Raw genomic sequence first — 17,492 nt, forward strand, 5'->3', positions numbered from 1 at the left:
ACTTGTTGAAGGCAGAAGCATACTTACCTGAACTCAAAGAGATTTGTTTTGTTGTAATTATGTATTATAAAAATACTAATAAATGTGGTAGACTTTCTGCAGGACAGAATTCACTGCTGATGCAAAAGCTAGCCACTTGGATTGTCTTGGAAATCAACTAACCTCCCCCAAAATAGTTATTTTGAAATTATTTCAATTTTCCTTGGAAATAATTTTTCTTTTGTCCCATCTATTCAACTAACAATGTCTGCAAAGAAGGAGGGGGTGGAGATGTAGTTGCAAAAATATAGCAGCTGGGCTGCAAAAATCTGAACTACCATTGTTAGAATTTTCTAAATCTCTTCAATTCATTTGGATTTTTGTAGCCGAACTGAATGGATACAAATGAATGAAGGAAACATATTATTCCATCCAACATTAGCATTAACTCTAATTGATAAATGGGTGATGTTTTCTTTATGTGTTGAGACCTATAGTATTAGCCCCTCAAACCTATAGTCAGAAACAATGAATAAAGTTGTTTTGCATGTTAATAGGATGATTCCACAATATGAGCAAGTAATCGAATAGATTGGTTTAATAATAATTAAATAGCAGCCCATTTAATTATTCATTGATACTGTGGAAACATCCTATTTTCTAACCTTTGGAAAAAAGTAGTAGCCAATAATAATGGTATTTCTCAAAGTTGTACAAAATAATTGGTTTTCATAATAGGAATTTCACATTTTTAATATTTTGTTTGCTTAAGAATTGCATTTGTTAGTCTTCGGAGTGGTTCACAGAGAAAATATTATTTCCCATTTCCCAAGCAGCTACTTGTTCTCTAATGTTTATGAAACATTTTTCCTATAGGTTTATGAAATACTGAAAAGAACTACATGCACCAAAGCCAAGTATAGCATGGGTAAGAAAATTTATTTACATTTCAAATTAGTCTGTATCCTAGCTTTCTGAATGTTTTTAGTTTATACTTTAAGAGATTGTAAGTTTTTACACCATTCCATAAGAAGGTGAATGCAATATACAGTAGATGACCTGCTTAAAGATGTTTTATGAAATGATTTTCTAGCTCGTAACATATATACAAGATCTTGATAAATAAAACAATTCCTTATAGATATAATCATTGCTTACAGATGTCTGTTAATATAAATTTTATTTATAAGAACCAAGACTGTTGAATTTGGTTCTGTCATACAAATACATGTATTGTATTTCTTTCCATGTTTACTTAGAAGCAATTGCCATTTGTTTTCCCTAGAAAATATGGGAAAAGCTTCTAGATCTAACCTATAAAAATCTACCCGATGGAAGCAAAGATGCATTTATTCTAATATAGTGGCTTTTTGAATTTTTGCAACCCAGATTTGGGGACTGTAATTTGGTTTCAGTATGTGACTTTTCTTTTTAAATTTCAGTATCATGGTATTTTAATTTGTACTATGTAAACAAAATCTTTATCAGTGAAGAATTTAATTTAAAAAGGGAAACTGAATTAATGCTATTTGTATATAAATACATGTATTGACAAAAAAACCAGTGATACACTTTTTTGAAAACAAAAGGCAAATCAAGTTGATCATATCAATTCATGTCATGCCGTTAACATATCACTGCTACTTGTGTATTTGGATATAAATGGACTGAACCTTAAAATATACTTTGGAAAAGTTTATTGTTTATCATAAAAAGAAGAACTACAATTTTAAACTAAGGACATAATGAATTAGCAAAGAAAAATCTTACATCTGATGTCACATGCTGAATTTTAATCATATATTTACATCTCATTCAAGAACATTGTGTCAGCTCTATTCCTTGCATTCTAAACAGTTCATTAATTATGTGGCCCCACTAAAAGTGTTTTTAATTCAATATATTATTGTGAAAATGAAGACTATGCAACACTTCAGTTTCAAAACAAAAGGCATTTAAGAACTTGTGGAACCTGTCTGTATCTCCTTAAAACAGACACAGCTTTTTCTGGGGCTGCATGACTGCTCTCTTCAGCTTTAGTATGATCCCAGGAGAAGTCGTTTTTGGTTTAAACCAGTGTTGCGAACCTTTTCGGCACCGAGTGCCAAAACAGGAGTGTGTGTGCATGTGAGGGAGCTCAGGAAACCAGAAGAGCAGCCACCCAGGGCGCATGCACGTGCGAGGTGGCTGCTCTTCCGGTTTCCAGCGTACACATGTGCACTGTCCAGCTGGTATTCTGGTTTCTGGCATGCATATGCATGCGAAGACCAGCTGACCGGTGCTTGCACGCACCAGAAACCATAAGAGCAATGGGCAATGACTTGCGTGCCTGGAGAGATGGCTCTGTGTGCCACTTCCAGGACGTGTGACAAAGGTTCACCATCATGGGTTTAAACAGTTATAAAAAGATGTTGCATATGTATTCATGAATGCAGAAATGCATTTTTCTCTTTGAATCCAAAGCTTTTCATAAATATAATTTTCACAGCAATATTTTTTAAAATAAGGTATCCTTTACCCCACATCTAGAGCACTAATCAACCCTAGCACGAACCATTATTTACATTTGCTGAGTAACTTTCATAACTTCAAGGCATTGCATTCTGTTTTTTTTGTGTGTACGGCAACTTTTCTTCCATAGTAAGCTGCTGTGAACACTTTGCAGGAAATACCTAGAGACCTGTCTCTGCATAAATGCATATGACATTAGATACATCATTAAGGGAAGCTGTAGAGCTGAATTTTTATTTTATTTATTTGTATTCCTCCTTTATTAGTTTGACAAATAACTCAAGGCAGTGAATATCTCCAACATATTTTTCTCCTCCTGTTTTCCCCACAACAATAACCTTGTGAGGTGGGTTCAGCTGAGTACTGGTTCAGTCACCCAATTGGTTTTCATAGTTAAGGTAGGACTTGAACTCCCAATCTCCTGTTTTCTAGCCTGGTGCCTTAACACTAGATCAACTTGGCTCTCTATTGTTGTGTTGAAATATTGCAATCAACATTATAAAGACTTCAGTGAGTTGAAGCCAAATAGTGCAGCAGTTTAAATTCAAAGAACCAAATGTGTATACTTGTTGAGAGCAATTTAAGCCAAATACAGTTTTTCTACAATTAAAGGAAAGGAGATTGTTCCTCTGTTTTCTGACAGGTGTGTCTACATATGTTCCAAATTACATTTTACAGATATCACATCGGATGGCTACAGGCCCGTGTTGAAGTAGTTCGGTTCAACTAGGGCAGGGGTGTCAAACTCACGGCGTCATGGCAGCGTCATGTGACTATTAGGATTTTTTTTCCCTTCGCTGAACTGGGCATGAGCATGGCCAGCACGTGACGCATTCAGGCCACAGGCCACGAGCCCTGATCTAATGATACTATTTCTCAGCCAGGTGCTCTCCAGATTTTTTGGATTATACCCAAATACTATACAGAGCAGTAAATGTGGCAATCATAATTTTGAGTTATGGAGTGTAGTAGATCACTTTCTTGCAGTCATTTACTGAACCTGTTGAATCAACCCACACTTTTTTAACCTTGGTGATATCTTGATGGTATCTTTGAAAAAGGATATTTTTCAATCAAGATCAAGGAGTTCATGCCTTCTTTGCATGGAGCTGTTTCCTAGCATTTACCAAGCAATTTGTGATTATGATTATAAGCTAAGTTAATAGGCATGGTTACATTAATAAAGGATCTCCTTTCACCAGATATGTATATAGGAAAAACCCTAATTTTAAAAAAGTAGGTTGCACGTAAATGGATCTTACATCTCCGGGAATGTATTTATATCAAAAATATGTGAATGCTTGCAGTCTGTTAACATAAATTATAATAGGGATTATTGGTTAGAAAAAATGATAATTTATTTTGAATGCATCAAGATACTGATAAAATGTACAGATGTGAAATGAGGTCTCTAAAACTCATTATCTCCAAACTGACCTAAGACACCTCGTGGGTTCTGTTTTCAAATAATTAGTATTTTACCCTCAGCTTCAATATTGGGAGAGAAAGATTATACTACACCAACAAATGTTTCCTGCTATTTTTTTGGATTGTTTTTGATACTTGGCCAATCTGTAGTCAAAATGTAGATGTATAGATTCAAGCTTTTAAGACTCAGTGGAAGAATGTAGTTACAGCCTTCGTGTGCTGCAGGTAGGATCATTATGCTCATGATGTTTAACAAATGAGCAGGGTTAGCTTTTCTATTTTTATTTTTTTACAACAGGATCTAAGCTACTGAGAATTACCCCATTTACAAGTGAAGCAGCTAGTCTTTGTCATTTTAAAGAACCAGTTTTACATTTGCCACTTAGAGCCACAAATAGAAGAATACACTAGATAGAACGCTTGAGAAAATAAAACTGATTACTGTATTTTTCAGAGTATAAGACTCACCATTTCCCCCCTAAAAGGCTGAAAATTTGGGTGCATTTTATATTCCCAATTTAGCTTTTTCAAAGCTTTTTTTTCAGCCCTAACAAGGTGCTAACATGGCACTACCAAGTGAAGCCATCTTCCTGGCTTTGCCTGCTTCCTCAACTCTCCCTGTGCTTTAACGAGGCGCTAATGAGTGAAGCTATCTCCATGCTTTGCTCCGACACTCAGCTGTTCTTTAGAAGCTTTTTTTCAGCCCTAACTAGATGCTAGCCAAGTGAAGCAATCTCCCTGTGCTTTGCCTGCTTTTCTCATTGCTGCTTCCTCTCAGCGGTGCCTTAGAAGCTGTTTTTTTATCCCCAAGCAGGGGATTAAAAAACCAGCAAACTAATGTGCTGAAGCTGACCAAACTAAGGACGCTAGCCAGATGAATACCTGGTAGGCAGATTTTCCACCCCCCATTTTCCTCCCCAAAAACTAAGCTGTGTCTTACACTCCGGTGCATCTTATACTCCAAAAAATACGGTATCTTACGATCAGGTAGTTCTGTATGACTTTGCCATTTTAAATATTATAAATATACATTGGCAGATGATTTATAGAGGGAAATTCACTAAGGTTGCTGCTAATGTTGATAATAGACTAACTTGTGCATGCATGAGTGCTCCTTTTTATATTGCAATTCTATAAATAAGGTTAAAATCAGTTGCACTGATCATTTCACTTTCTTAAAAAGCAAAGGAAAAGTTTTGGTATTCCTAGTAAACTTTTTGTGGAATATCCCAATTGTCTGTTATATTATTATCAGGAGAAAACCAACCATTGCACATAAATGCCTTCTAGAACATTTGGCAACAATAACCAATGGGAAGCTACAAAATACAACTGAAAATGTTATAATGCTGCATTCAGAAGAAATAATTATAGTTAAGTAATCTGTTTGTTAAGACAAATTTTAGGTTTTAAGGAAACTAAAAACATTTTCTCAAAATACTATTTAACAAACGATATACCCTTTTGTATTCCTGCCCAGTGCTTTTTTTATTTTTTATATTTTTTTTGTATGAATTGTACTGAATAGATTAAAGCCAGGGTTCAAAACAGGCTATCAGGAACCTCAAGCATGTATTCTTAGGTAACATAATCCCTTCAAAGTTTCTTAGGATTCCCATATTAGAAAGCTGTTACTTTAATTAGAAGCTGCTACTTTAATGTTGGCTGCTGCAATGGAAAAAAAACCATTTAGGAATAAAATATAGTTTTCAAAAATTTATAGATGGCTGGACTATGATCAGCTAAAGTACATTCTTCATTCACTACAAAATCTCAGCATCTCCCAGCAGTGGTGAAATCCAATTTTTTTTAACTACCGGTTCTGTGAGGCGTGGCTTGAGGGGCATGGTGTGGCTTGGTGGGCATGGCAGGGGAAGGATACTGCAAAATCCCCATTTCCTCCCCACTCCTGGGGGAAGGATATTGCAAAATCTCCATTCCCACCTCTCTCTGGGGCCAGCCAGAGGTGGTATTTGCTGGTTCTCCGAACTACTCAAAATTTCTGCTACCAGTTCTCCAGAACCTGTCAGAACCTGCTGGATTTCACCCCTGTCTCCCAGTGTGTCTAATCTTATTTAATTCCAAACTAAAAATGATTTCTCTGAAGGAATAATATACATTTCCCAGAGTCTCCCGTCGCACAAGCATTGTAACTGCTCAATTATATAACTAATAGACAAATGTGTAAACAGGGAAAGGAGAGGGAAGAAAGAAGGACACTACCCTTTTAAATAAAAGACGAAAATGTGATAAATATGGTAAGTATGATGCCAAGGCCTTTCCAAAGGCTTTCCAAATAGCTTCTCTAATCAAGCTTAAATCTGATTTTAAAACTCTCTGTGTGAGTGTGTGCGTATGGGTTGCATGAGGATGTGCGTGGGGATGCGTCCTGTCCCCAATGCTCAATCCAAGCTCTCTCTTTCTTACAATCTCGCCTTTTGCTACCCTTCCAAATCTGTGAGCTTGCTTTTCAAAGATCCAATCTAAAGATTCAAGGTAAGTAAGTTATTACACTGATTAATTTGACGTTCATTGGCTTCCTCTCTTGATTTGAAAATCATGATTTGTGATTCTCTATACATTTCCTTTTCTTGATATCAATCCACTTTATAGTCCATACAGTTAAAAGATATGGAATTAAATGAAATGGGCCAAGATTCATTCTTTAATAAAAAATATATATTGAAGTTTTGAGAGGGAAATCTCCACAAATGGAAAGTGAGGGAATTACTTGAGAGAATTCAATGGTGGCAATATAAATAGGAATTTCTTCTTGTTTTTTCAGGGATCACAAGTCTACTTGCCAATAGTGTTTACAGTGCTGCATATCCTTTGCATGACGTAAGTAGTCTTGAAATATATTTTGTGTTTCTAGAAATACCAAGAATCCCTAATGCATTAGGTATGAATGACACTATGCTAAACATCTTCAGTATTTCATGAGGCAGCCAGCTGTACATTTAGATTAAAAATTATCAGTTTGTTTAAGAATCTGCCAACTTGTTATGGATTTAGTCCCAAACTGAATTTCTTTCCATTTTACATGGAATAGAACTATACAGTCGACTCAGCAAATAACCAACTCAGCAAATACTGGCTTTTCTGCCTTCAGGAAGTATATATCCTACTTACCTATCTATCTTCTGATTTAAATATATCTGATATCTTTTTATGCTTATAAAGGTTTGGATGGTGATAGAATAGAAAGATATATTAACCATTCAATTTATTTTTTATTCTGGCTACATATTAAATGATGCTTATATTTGTGCATGCATGACATTGCAGGCATTGGTGACTTTTTATATACAAAATACAGTATAAAAATGCAGGTAGCTGTCAGTTATGGTGGATTCTTAGTCATGAATAATATACATTTATATGATAAATGTTCATGATCATAATATTAAAATCCAGAGTCACCTTATAAGGGAGACTGGCAATATTAAAATTTAAATACGGTAAATAAATAAAACGTTTTATTAAAAGTGACAATTTAGTCAATGTCATGCTTGAAAGATGAATGTTAACAGAAACTTTAAAAAATAATTTATGTTTCAGTAACGCAAATCTTATGTTGTTAGAGCTATATCTACTCAATTAGAAGATTTAGACTGAACTATTCTGAAAGGAATATATTTTTCACTGATTCTGGACCTTTGGATTATTATTAGCTTTTTGTGGAAAGGACTGCTAGACACAAATAAAATATATTCCAAGTTTGGGTATTCCTTGTGGAATAATATCATTTTTCTTTTCTTAAAGGGTGATTATGAAGGTGAATATATTGAGCCTAATGACAGAAAAGTAAGTTGATACAGAGGAATAGAAGCATGTTCAAGTGTCAACTTGAAGAATCATGTGTTGTGATATAGACAATTGCCAATATTTTACTGAAAGTCAGAGGTATTTAGAAGGCTCTTTTAAACTCTTGTATTAACTGTGGCAAGACATCCTCGGTAGATGGAGGCAGACATTATTTATTGAAGAATTTATAATCACAGACCAAAAAGACAAAAAGGGAAATCAATATGCAGTCTATCCCATGTATAAACTTATTCACAGCAAAAACTAAATAGGCCTCTGTTATGTTCCGCTCTAACAGGTTCTGACTGCCATTGCTGTGGCAAGAATTTGGTCACTTTCTTAGAGACTTCACAATATCGGATATTTAATAGGAATCGCATAGTTGCCTGTCAGGACTAGTTTGATACTTTGAGAGGTGAGGATAGATTAGCTCCACCCACCCCCCAAGAAATGACCTTTCAAAGGTGTGCATACAACTGTCTCAATTTTAGTCATAAGCATTTTGAATAGAAGTATTACTGAATCTCCCAGTGAATACCACTGAAGGCAGAGCACTTAAGTATGACTGTGAGTATCCACCTCTATAATGACACAAGCATATCTAAAAGTATGTGGTGAAAAGGAAATCCTGAACTCATAGTAGTAAAAGTTTACTGTAAATCTATCCCCTTGTATATCATTTAGAATCATCATATGTCCAGAAGGACCAATGGAGGTCTTTTAGTCCAACCCTTGCTCAAAACAGGATTTCTTACACCATCTCACACAAATGAATGTCCAATCTTTTCTTGAAAACCAGTGATGGCCATTCACAACGCCAGAAGGCAAGCTTTTTCCACAGGTTAATTGCTGTCACTGCCAGGAAATTTCTCCTTAGTCCCAGGTTGGGCCTTTCTTTAATGAGCTTCCACCTGTTGCTTCTTGTCCTGTCCTCTGGAGCACTCAACCCTCTTGACTGCTCCTTAGCTATTGGAAGATAGCTATCAATATGTCAAATATATATCAAATATACATTTAAATCAAATGGATCGAAATGACACATACACACACACACACGTGATATGAAGTAAGCTTCATGAAATACAAACACATAGATGAATTTATAGCGTCAGAGGACAATGGGCATGATGTTGAGACTGAACATTCTCTGGTTGATCTTACTCCAGGCTTTGGCTAAGCTCAGCATAGATAAGGATTGTGAGGATAAGAACATAACAGGCTACGCCAGATGTTAACTTACTTCTTCCACGGGGAATTGTATTGCTCTATTAGTACAAATTGGATTAGAACTAATTGGTCTTATTAGTACAAGTTGGATAGGTTTGTTTAAGACAGAACTTTTAAGTGGAAGAGCCTCAAGTCCAAGATCTAAAGAAGTACATTTGCAACAATAAGAGGAACTCAGTGCAGAGACTGAATTTGGACTGAACTGCTTCTGGCATTACACTCTTCATTAGCAGAACTCCATGTGCTATACAGCAAGACTTAGCAATTTAATTTTAAAAGTTTGAAGTGCTGCAGGCACATAATTGTTTCTCTTAGAGCTTATGTATCTGGTTCTATTTACTAAGAGGCACAGTAATAACTCCCCTAATATTTGGACAATCAGCAATACCCAAGTTAAGTAGCCAAAGCTTTTATGAAAATCTAGATATCTATTTCCAGTTGCATACTTCTTGGAAGCTTCAGTCTTCAAACTTGATATATTCTGCATATCCATACTGTCAATCATACAATAAGTGGATGGCAAAAGCAAAAAAGAAACCATTTTAATATTAGCAAAGTTGGAGACTGGTATATTAAACAAAACTTAAGTAACTTAAGGCCACTTCTCCTGTCATGATAATTAACACAACAGTATCATCCTTATATGAAATAGTGCCCCTCATACAATTGATTATTTGGTTATGAAGGCTAGCAAATTACTTATTACATTTTTACTACAATGTTTTTCAGTGCGGCACTAAAGTTCCTCCTTTTTGCTGCCATTTTTATCAATACTAATGGAAAAGAAATAGATTTTGTTTTTGTTTTCCAAGGCAAATCCTGATAAGTAAAATTTAGAGCGCTATCACTTGATTTAGTTCTGTGTGAATAAGTGGTGCAAATGGGTGTCCTGTTTTGCACTATATAATTATCTCTACAGCAATCTGCTACCTGGCGTTCAATTCCAAGGAAAGGCAAGTACCCAGGGAAATTGCAGGATGGTGGAGAGATGCATAATAGAAAAACAACATTGGGAACACCTGCCATCTCATGACAATAAAATAAGCTCAGATTGTAAAGCACTCAGATAAGAAGGTAGAAATCTGGATCTACTAGAAAGCTTTGGGGAAATCATATTTCAATACAAATTTATCTGTTTTTATTCTAAAGGACAAATGGTTCTGGATATTTTTTTTAAAAAAAGCTTGGCCACCCTTGCTATTATAGAATTCAAAGATGTTGAGACTCTAAAAAGAGTTCAGAGAAGAGCAACAAAATGATTAGGGGACTGGAGGCTAAAACATATAAAGAATGGTTGCTGGAATTGGGTATGTCTAGTTTGATGAAAACAAGGACTGGAATGACATGATAACAGTGTTCCAATATCTCAGGGACTGCCACAAAGAAGAGGGAGTCAAGCTATTCTCCAAAGCACCTGAGGGCAGAACAAGAAGCAATGGGAAACTAATCAAGGAGAGAAGCAACTTATAATATAATATAATATAACAACAGAGTTGGAAGGGACCTTGGAGGCCTTCTAGTCCAACCCCCTGCCCAGGCAGGAAACCCTACACCATCTCAGTCAGATGGTTATCCAACCATCTTAGTCAGATGGTTATCCAACTGCTTAGAACTAAGGAGAAATTTCCTGACAGTTAGAACAAATAATCAGTGGAACAACTTGGCATCAGAAGTTGTGACTGCTCCAACGCTGGATGTTTAACCATTTGTCTGAAATAGTATAGAGTTTCCTGCCTAAGCAGGAGGTTGGACTAGGTAACCTCCAAGGTCACTTCCAACTCTGTTTATTCTATTCTATTCTATTCTATTCTATTCTATTCTATTCTATTCTATTCTATTCTATTCTATTCTATTCTATTCTGGAGGGGATCATTTTCTATTCCACCTCAGTCCAGTCTAGAGGGGTTTTGAGTTAATTATGTGACCATGTGTATTCTGGATATCATTGTTAGCAGCTACATCATCATATGGTGGAATGATGCAGACCTGGACCATTTAATGCAGCAGCTTCATTTGCACATGTTCCAAGGGGCATGTTCAACTCCATTAGATGCAAGATTCCATATAATTACAATAGCCTTTTAGAGTCCTAATCCCTAGTCATTTTCACCACCATCATCCCCCAGAAAATTTATCACATTCCTTTTCCATTTTTGTTTTTCCTTAATATATTCATCATTCAGGGACTTTTCATATTTCAGTTGTTAATAGCAGGTTACACCATTTTCCTTAGTATAGAAAATTCAGTTCAGCTGTCATGAAAGTATACTGTGAATGAAAATAGAGTTGCTGGTGGATGAATAGTCCAACATGCATATTGTTATCAGTACAAATGTTTAAATGAAACCATTTCTAAAAATAAAAGGATTTTTTGAAATGTGTGAGTTATTGAATCTAGAGTTAAGTGTACTGGCCCTAGCTCAGAATTCAAAAGTCATTTGCTGGCGTATAAAATTCCGACCATAAGCTCTGAAGAAGGATTGGAGGTAGTTATCCATGAAAGAGACTTTGATCTAAGTTCAGAACTATCCTGCTACCTCCTCACTTTCTTTAAAAGAGGTATCCATCCTAATGTAAAATTAAGACTTTATGTAGCCTCTGAAAAATAACTTCTCAAATTGTTTTACTAGATGTATTTAATCATGAATAGATAACATGTCAGAAACATTCTAAATATATGCCCTAATTTTCTTCTTTTTTTATGACTTTTTATGACTATGCACTGAAGAAAAGCAAAGAAAGTGAATAGCAAAGTAACACCTTAATCTAATTTAATTTCTTGGCAAGATTTTGGCAAAGTTTTTCAGAAGTTGTTTGCCCTTGCCTGTTTCCTAGAGCTAAGAGAAAGTGACTGGCCCAAGGTTATCCAGCTGGTTTCATGCCGAAGGTGGGCATAGAACTCGTAATCTTCTAGTTTCTAGCCTGGTGTTCTTAACCACTACAACAAACTGGATCTCACATTAGCTTGGTAACTGCATATATCCAGTCCCAGCTTTAGTATCTCAGTTGCATCTCACTACTCTCTGTTTATTAGTTTTTCTATAAATGAATACAAGAATGTGACCGTGAGCCAAACCACAGACATAATCAATTATTAATACAAGCTGAATATATTGCTGGAACATAAAAAACTAAAATATAATGACATCAGAGACATTGAGAACTAAGCAGTAGAATTGAAATAAGAAATTACTTGTTTCCAGTTTTCATTTTCTGTTTAACTTTCTTTTCTAGCTCCTGTGTGAAGAATGGGCAAGTTATGGAGTATTTTATAAATATCAACCAATTGACTTAGTTAGGTAAGAAACATTGATAACTCCTTACTTGTCCCTTACAAGTCCTTATGCGTTTGTATATGTGCATTAATAGTAGCAGACTACAGCTTTTGGGTAACAGTTGTAGCCTGCTACAGTATTCAGAAAGCTGTATCTTTCATATAGCTAGCCAAAAATGGCCTTTGAAAAACAGAATCAAAGAGATAAAGCATATTTAAGTTTAGGATAAAAATTCATATTGCGCAGGCCATACTATAGTCATTTGTTTTTCCCCGATTTACAAGCAATGATCTTAAACCATTTGAACAGTGCAGTTTGGGATGGGTTTGGATTTTTTCCCCCCTTCTTCAACAAATATACTCAAATGCATGTATCTTAATTAGAAACAAAATCGGGTAAAAATAATTTTAAAGGGATATTATAAACCATTTTCAATATGAGTAGTTCTCAGGTTTCCAGATCAATATGTGTCTAAACCTTTTTCACCTATTTTTTGTGAAGGGTGCTTTCCCTTACATCCCTTGCTATTAAATTATATTGTTTATTTACTTTGGAGATTTTTTTCTTGAGTTTCATTAAAAAGCAACTGCCATAGCAAATGTACCAGGGTGCTTGCATCCGGTACTTTAAACTTGGACCTACAGTAATTTTAATAAACAGAACTGTTAGGTATTTCTATTGGTGTAGGAATGGAACTATTACTGAGACATTAAAGGATACCATGGACTGAAGAAGCTTGGGAACCTCTGCCATAATGGTTTGTTTTATATTGAATCAAACCACTGACCCATCTAGAACAGTGTTTCTTAAACTTGGCAACTTTAAGATATGCGGACTTCATGCTGATGGGGAGATTCTGGAAGTTGAAGTCCATGCATTCTAAAGTTGTCAAATCTGAGAAATACTGATTTAGAACATTGTGGTCTATACAAGCTCTCCTGAATTTAATGGTCTCTAAATGTATTGAGTCTTCTGGTCACAAAATTCAAGACTAGTTTTCCCAACACAACTGGAGGGTACCAAGTTCAGAATGCCACTGAGCAACAGCAAGTGTCTAAAATTGCAGATAGCTATTTCCCAGTTCCATCAAGAGAGTCAATCTGAATTTTTTTGTCTGCAGACCATTTGCTTTACTAATAAAGACCACATGGAAGTCACAATTGATTTGGAATGTGGCAGCTCATGTAATAATGGGTACACTAAACCAGGGGTCTCCAACCTTGGCAACTTTAAGACTTGTGGACTTCAACTCCCAGAGTCCCTCAGCCAGCAAAGCAAAGCTGGCTGAGAACTCTGGGAGTTGAAGTCCACAAGTCTTAAAATTGCCAAGGTTGGAGACCCATGCACTAAACTACACCCATGTAAGACCACAGCTTTGCAAGTGGCGCTAACTCCCAATAGGCTTCCAGGTACAATTCAAGGGGGTGGCTTGAGCCATTCATGGCACAAGACCAGAAAGGTTGTTTATGGGACCATAAAACAATATCCAATTTCTTCCTGTCCCAAGTTTCACAAAGTGAGTATGCTCCTGGTTTCCTCTGTGAAACAGTGCCAGATATAACTATAGAAAGAGAAAGGTAAAGCTATTTAATAAGCAAGAGTGGAGTATTTACTTGGTGTTTTTGTCCTGGATCTGTTCCAAATGACATGTGGACATGAATTCTCCAAGAGGAAATGCATTTTGGCTAATCAACAGGATTTATTTTCTCATTCAGTCAGCCCTGCTGTCTAATTCATTAATTTAGCCATGCTACATTTGCCGTGATACATTATATAGTGTTTTCTTCCTATAATTTATTTCAGAAAGTACTTTGGTGAAAAGATTGGACTATATTTTGCCTGGCTGGGAGTTTATACACAAATGCTCATTCCAGCTTCTATTGTGGGAATTATCGTGTTCCTTTATGGTTGTGCAACTGTTGATGAGAATATACCAAGGTAAAATATTCATAAATAATTACCTGCGCTTTGTACAAAACCATCTTTTTCACTTCTGTTCAGTATGCTGAAAATATATATATTTATATATTTATATAGATATATATCTCACAACTTACAACATTCATTTCTGAATTCAGGATCTTATTGTTACGTTCATGAGTTTTTCTTATAAATAATGAGAAGTTAGGTGTCAGCACTTCTCCAGGATTCAGTTTTCTTGTTCACAGGGATATAATAAACTTATATATATAAGAAATACAACTTCTATAACAGAGTTGTTAATGCTTGGAATGCACTCCTGACTCTGTGGTTTCGTCCCCAAACCCCCAAAACTTTAACCTTAGACTGTCTACTGTTGACCTCACCCCATTCCTAAGAGGTCTTTAAGGAGCGTGTATAAGCGCACCAGCGTACCTACTGTCCCTGTCCTAATGTTCCCCTTTTATTTATATCCATTTCATGGATTCATAATCATGTTTATACTTATATCTGTTATCTAATATATGCGTGACAAAATAAATAAATAAATAAATTAATTAATTAATTAATATAATAAAGTTTCTGAGATATAAGGCTGGTTAATGCAAATAAGCGCAATCAAAAACTAAATAGTTTTATAACATCTATGTTCCAATAAATTCCCACTTTTCAGTATACTCAGAGACACAAAATGATTTGAGGATGGCATATCAGCCATTTCTCTTTTCAAAAACTATTTGTAGGATTATTTGCTGCAGAAAAGACTTGTCAGATGAAGTTATCCATTGCTGTTGCTCTGACTACATAAGGAAGCACAAGAGCCACCAGAGTAGCTATGGTGCAAAATGGACATCTAAAAATTGAGGGTGAATTGCTCTTCATCCCTAATCCATTTGACTGCTAAATAGCTTTTATGGGAAGGTACATGATAGATCAATAGATTGGTTGGTTGATTGGTTGATTGATTAATTGATTTATGGTAGATAGATAGATAGATAGATAGATAGATAGATAGATAGATAGATAGATAGATAGATAGATAGATAGATAGATCAGTTTCATTATAACATTTTTCAGAAGTGGTTTGCCACTGCTTTCTTCTTCCGACTGAGAGAGGGTGCTGGCCCAAAGTCAGCTGGCTTTATGGCTAAGGCAACAACAACAACAACAAAAACCACAGACTCTACTGGTTTCTAGCCTGGTGCCTTAAACCACTATATCAAAGTGGCATTTTTACTGCTTAATAAGCATTGCAGTTCAAAAATGTACATTCACAAGTTGGAAACTATCATGAAACTTTGTGATAAAAGTTACAAGCAAACTCTAGGCAGAAGATTTTTTGTGTGTTTAACCTAGATTTAAAAAAAGGAGTGGATGAAGTGCTTGCATTCCAGAATTATTGAAAAATATGTGAAAAGTGGTGGGGGGGAGGAACTTTGTATCTTTTCCAATAAACAGAATGCAGGAATACATTATTTTAAATTATTTAATTTTATTGACTCCTACAGTTTAGACTTACCCCCAAAGCTCAGAACAATATAAGTGGGGGTTGCTCTGTGGTGTTCTGCTCTTATACCTTTTGAATTTTGTGAAATTATCTTAAAAGAAGAATGGCAACCTATGGTCATTGGGCCCAGGCTTTGCAGCCCCCAGAGTCTCCTATGACTGCTAATGTTGAAATGTGTTGGTACAATTTCTGATCATTGCAACATATGGAAACTGTGGCATATGTCGTGCAATAAAGTTAATATAAATTTAAAAACTGTCTTCAAGGTCCCTTCCATCCCACCCAAAAACAACTCCCACCTTGTTTGCATCCACAGCCACTCCGTCTTGGAGGGGTTGAGCTTGAGCCTGTTTTTCCCCATCCAGACCCGTACGGCTTCCAGACACTGGGACAGTACTTCGACAGCTTCGTTGGGGTGGTACTAGCCATTTCTATGATAACAAATTATATTAATCAGCAAATGTCCAAAGGTTAATTATTTTTTAGTCTTGAGTATAGAGTGCAGACGTAGTTTCTAAGTAGAAACAAAACTGAACATATTCTTTTCTCTAATTAAAATAGTCAATTTTGCCATCTCTGCTAGCTTCACCATTTTTTCTATCTGTTCTTCTGTTGTCGGGGCTGACATATCCATACTCTGCCCTTTTCATGTATAATTTAGTGTTGTGTCTTCAATATGCTTAGCTGGCGTCCATGAAGCCCAAAATGATCAGCAATAAAAACCCACATATCAGCCATTTCTCTTTTCAAAAACTATTTGTAGGATTATTTGCTGCAGAAAAGACTTGTCAGATGAAGTTATCCATTGCTGTTGCTCTGACTACATAAGGAAGCACAAGAGCCACCAGAGTAGCTATGGTGCAAAATGGACATCTAAAAATTGAGGGTGAATTGCTCTTCATCCCTAATCCATTTGACTGCTAAATAGCTTTTATGGGAAGGTACATGATAGATCAATAGATTGGTTGATTGATTGATTGATTGATTGATTAATTGATTTATGGTAGATAGATAGATAGATAGATAGATAGATAGATAGATAGATAGATAGATAGATAGATAGATAGATAGATAGATAGATAGATAGATAGATCGATCAGTTTCATTATAACATTTTTCAGAAGTGGTTTGCCACTGCTTTCTTCTTCCGACTGAGAGAGGGTGCTGGCCTAAAGTCAGCTGGCTTTATGGCTAAGGCAACAACAACAACAACAAAAACCACAGACTCTACTGGTTTCTAGCCTGGTGCCTTAAACCACTATATCAAAGTGGCATTTTTACTGCTTAATAAGCATTGCAGTTCAAAAATGTACATTCACAAGTTGGAAACTATCATGAAACTTTGTGATAAAAGTTACAAGCAAACTCTAGGCAGAAGATTTTTTGTGTGTTTAACCTAGATTTAAAAAAAGGAGTGGATGAAGTGCTTGCATTCCAGAATTATTGAAAAATATGTGAAAAGTGGTGGGGGGGAGGAACTTTGTATCTTTTCCAATAAACAGAATGCAGGAATACATTATTTTAAATTATTTAATTTTATTGACTCCTACAGTTTAGACTTACCCCCAAAGCTCAGAACAATATAAGTGGGGGTTGCTCTGTGGTGTTCTGCTCTTATACCTTTTGAATTTTGTGAAATTATCTTAAAAGAAGAATGGCAACCTATGGTCATTGGGCCCAGGCTTTGCAGCCCCCAGAGTCTCCTATGACTGCTAATGTTGAAATGTGTTGGTACAATTTCTGATCATTGCAACATATGGAAACTGTGGCATATGTCGTGCAATAAAGTTAATATAAATTTAAAAACTGTCTTCAAGGTCCCTTCCATCCCACCCAAA

The 17,492-nt window shown here is 35.8% G+C and overlaps 1 protein-coding gene across 4 annotated transcripts in view; it reads left to right on the forward strand.

Moving 5' to 3' along the window:
* The window catches only part of ANO1 (anoctamin 1), a 134,745-nt gene that overhangs the window by 72,273 nt on the left and 44,980 nt on the right, over positions 1-17,492 (forward strand). For 2 of the 4 annotated variants that reach the window (XM_058161488.1, XM_058161507.1), the window contains exons 7-12: positions 856-907; positions 6,111-6,176; positions 6,704-6,759; positions 7,684-7,725; positions 12,187-12,251; positions 14,031-14,165. In XM_058161488.1, coding sequence (XP_058017471.1) covers positions 856-907; positions 6,111-6,176; positions 6,704-6,759; positions 7,684-7,725; positions 12,187-12,251; positions 14,031-14,165 — 416 coding nt within the window. The remainder of the gene's footprint in view (positions 1-855; positions 908-6,110; positions 6,177-6,703; positions 6,760-7,683; positions 7,726-12,186; positions 12,252-14,030; positions 14,166-17,492) is intronic. The other 2 variants (XM_058161498.1, XM_058161516.1) reach the window with 1 other exon arrangement.

Source organism: Ahaetulla prasina, chromosome 1 (assembly GCF_028640845.1).
Source record: "Ahaetulla prasina isolate Xishuangbanna chromosome 1, ASM2864084v1, whole genome shotgun sequence".
Taxonomy (NCBI): Eukaryota; Metazoa; Chordata; class Lepidosauria; order Squamata; family Colubridae; genus Ahaetulla; species Ahaetulla prasina.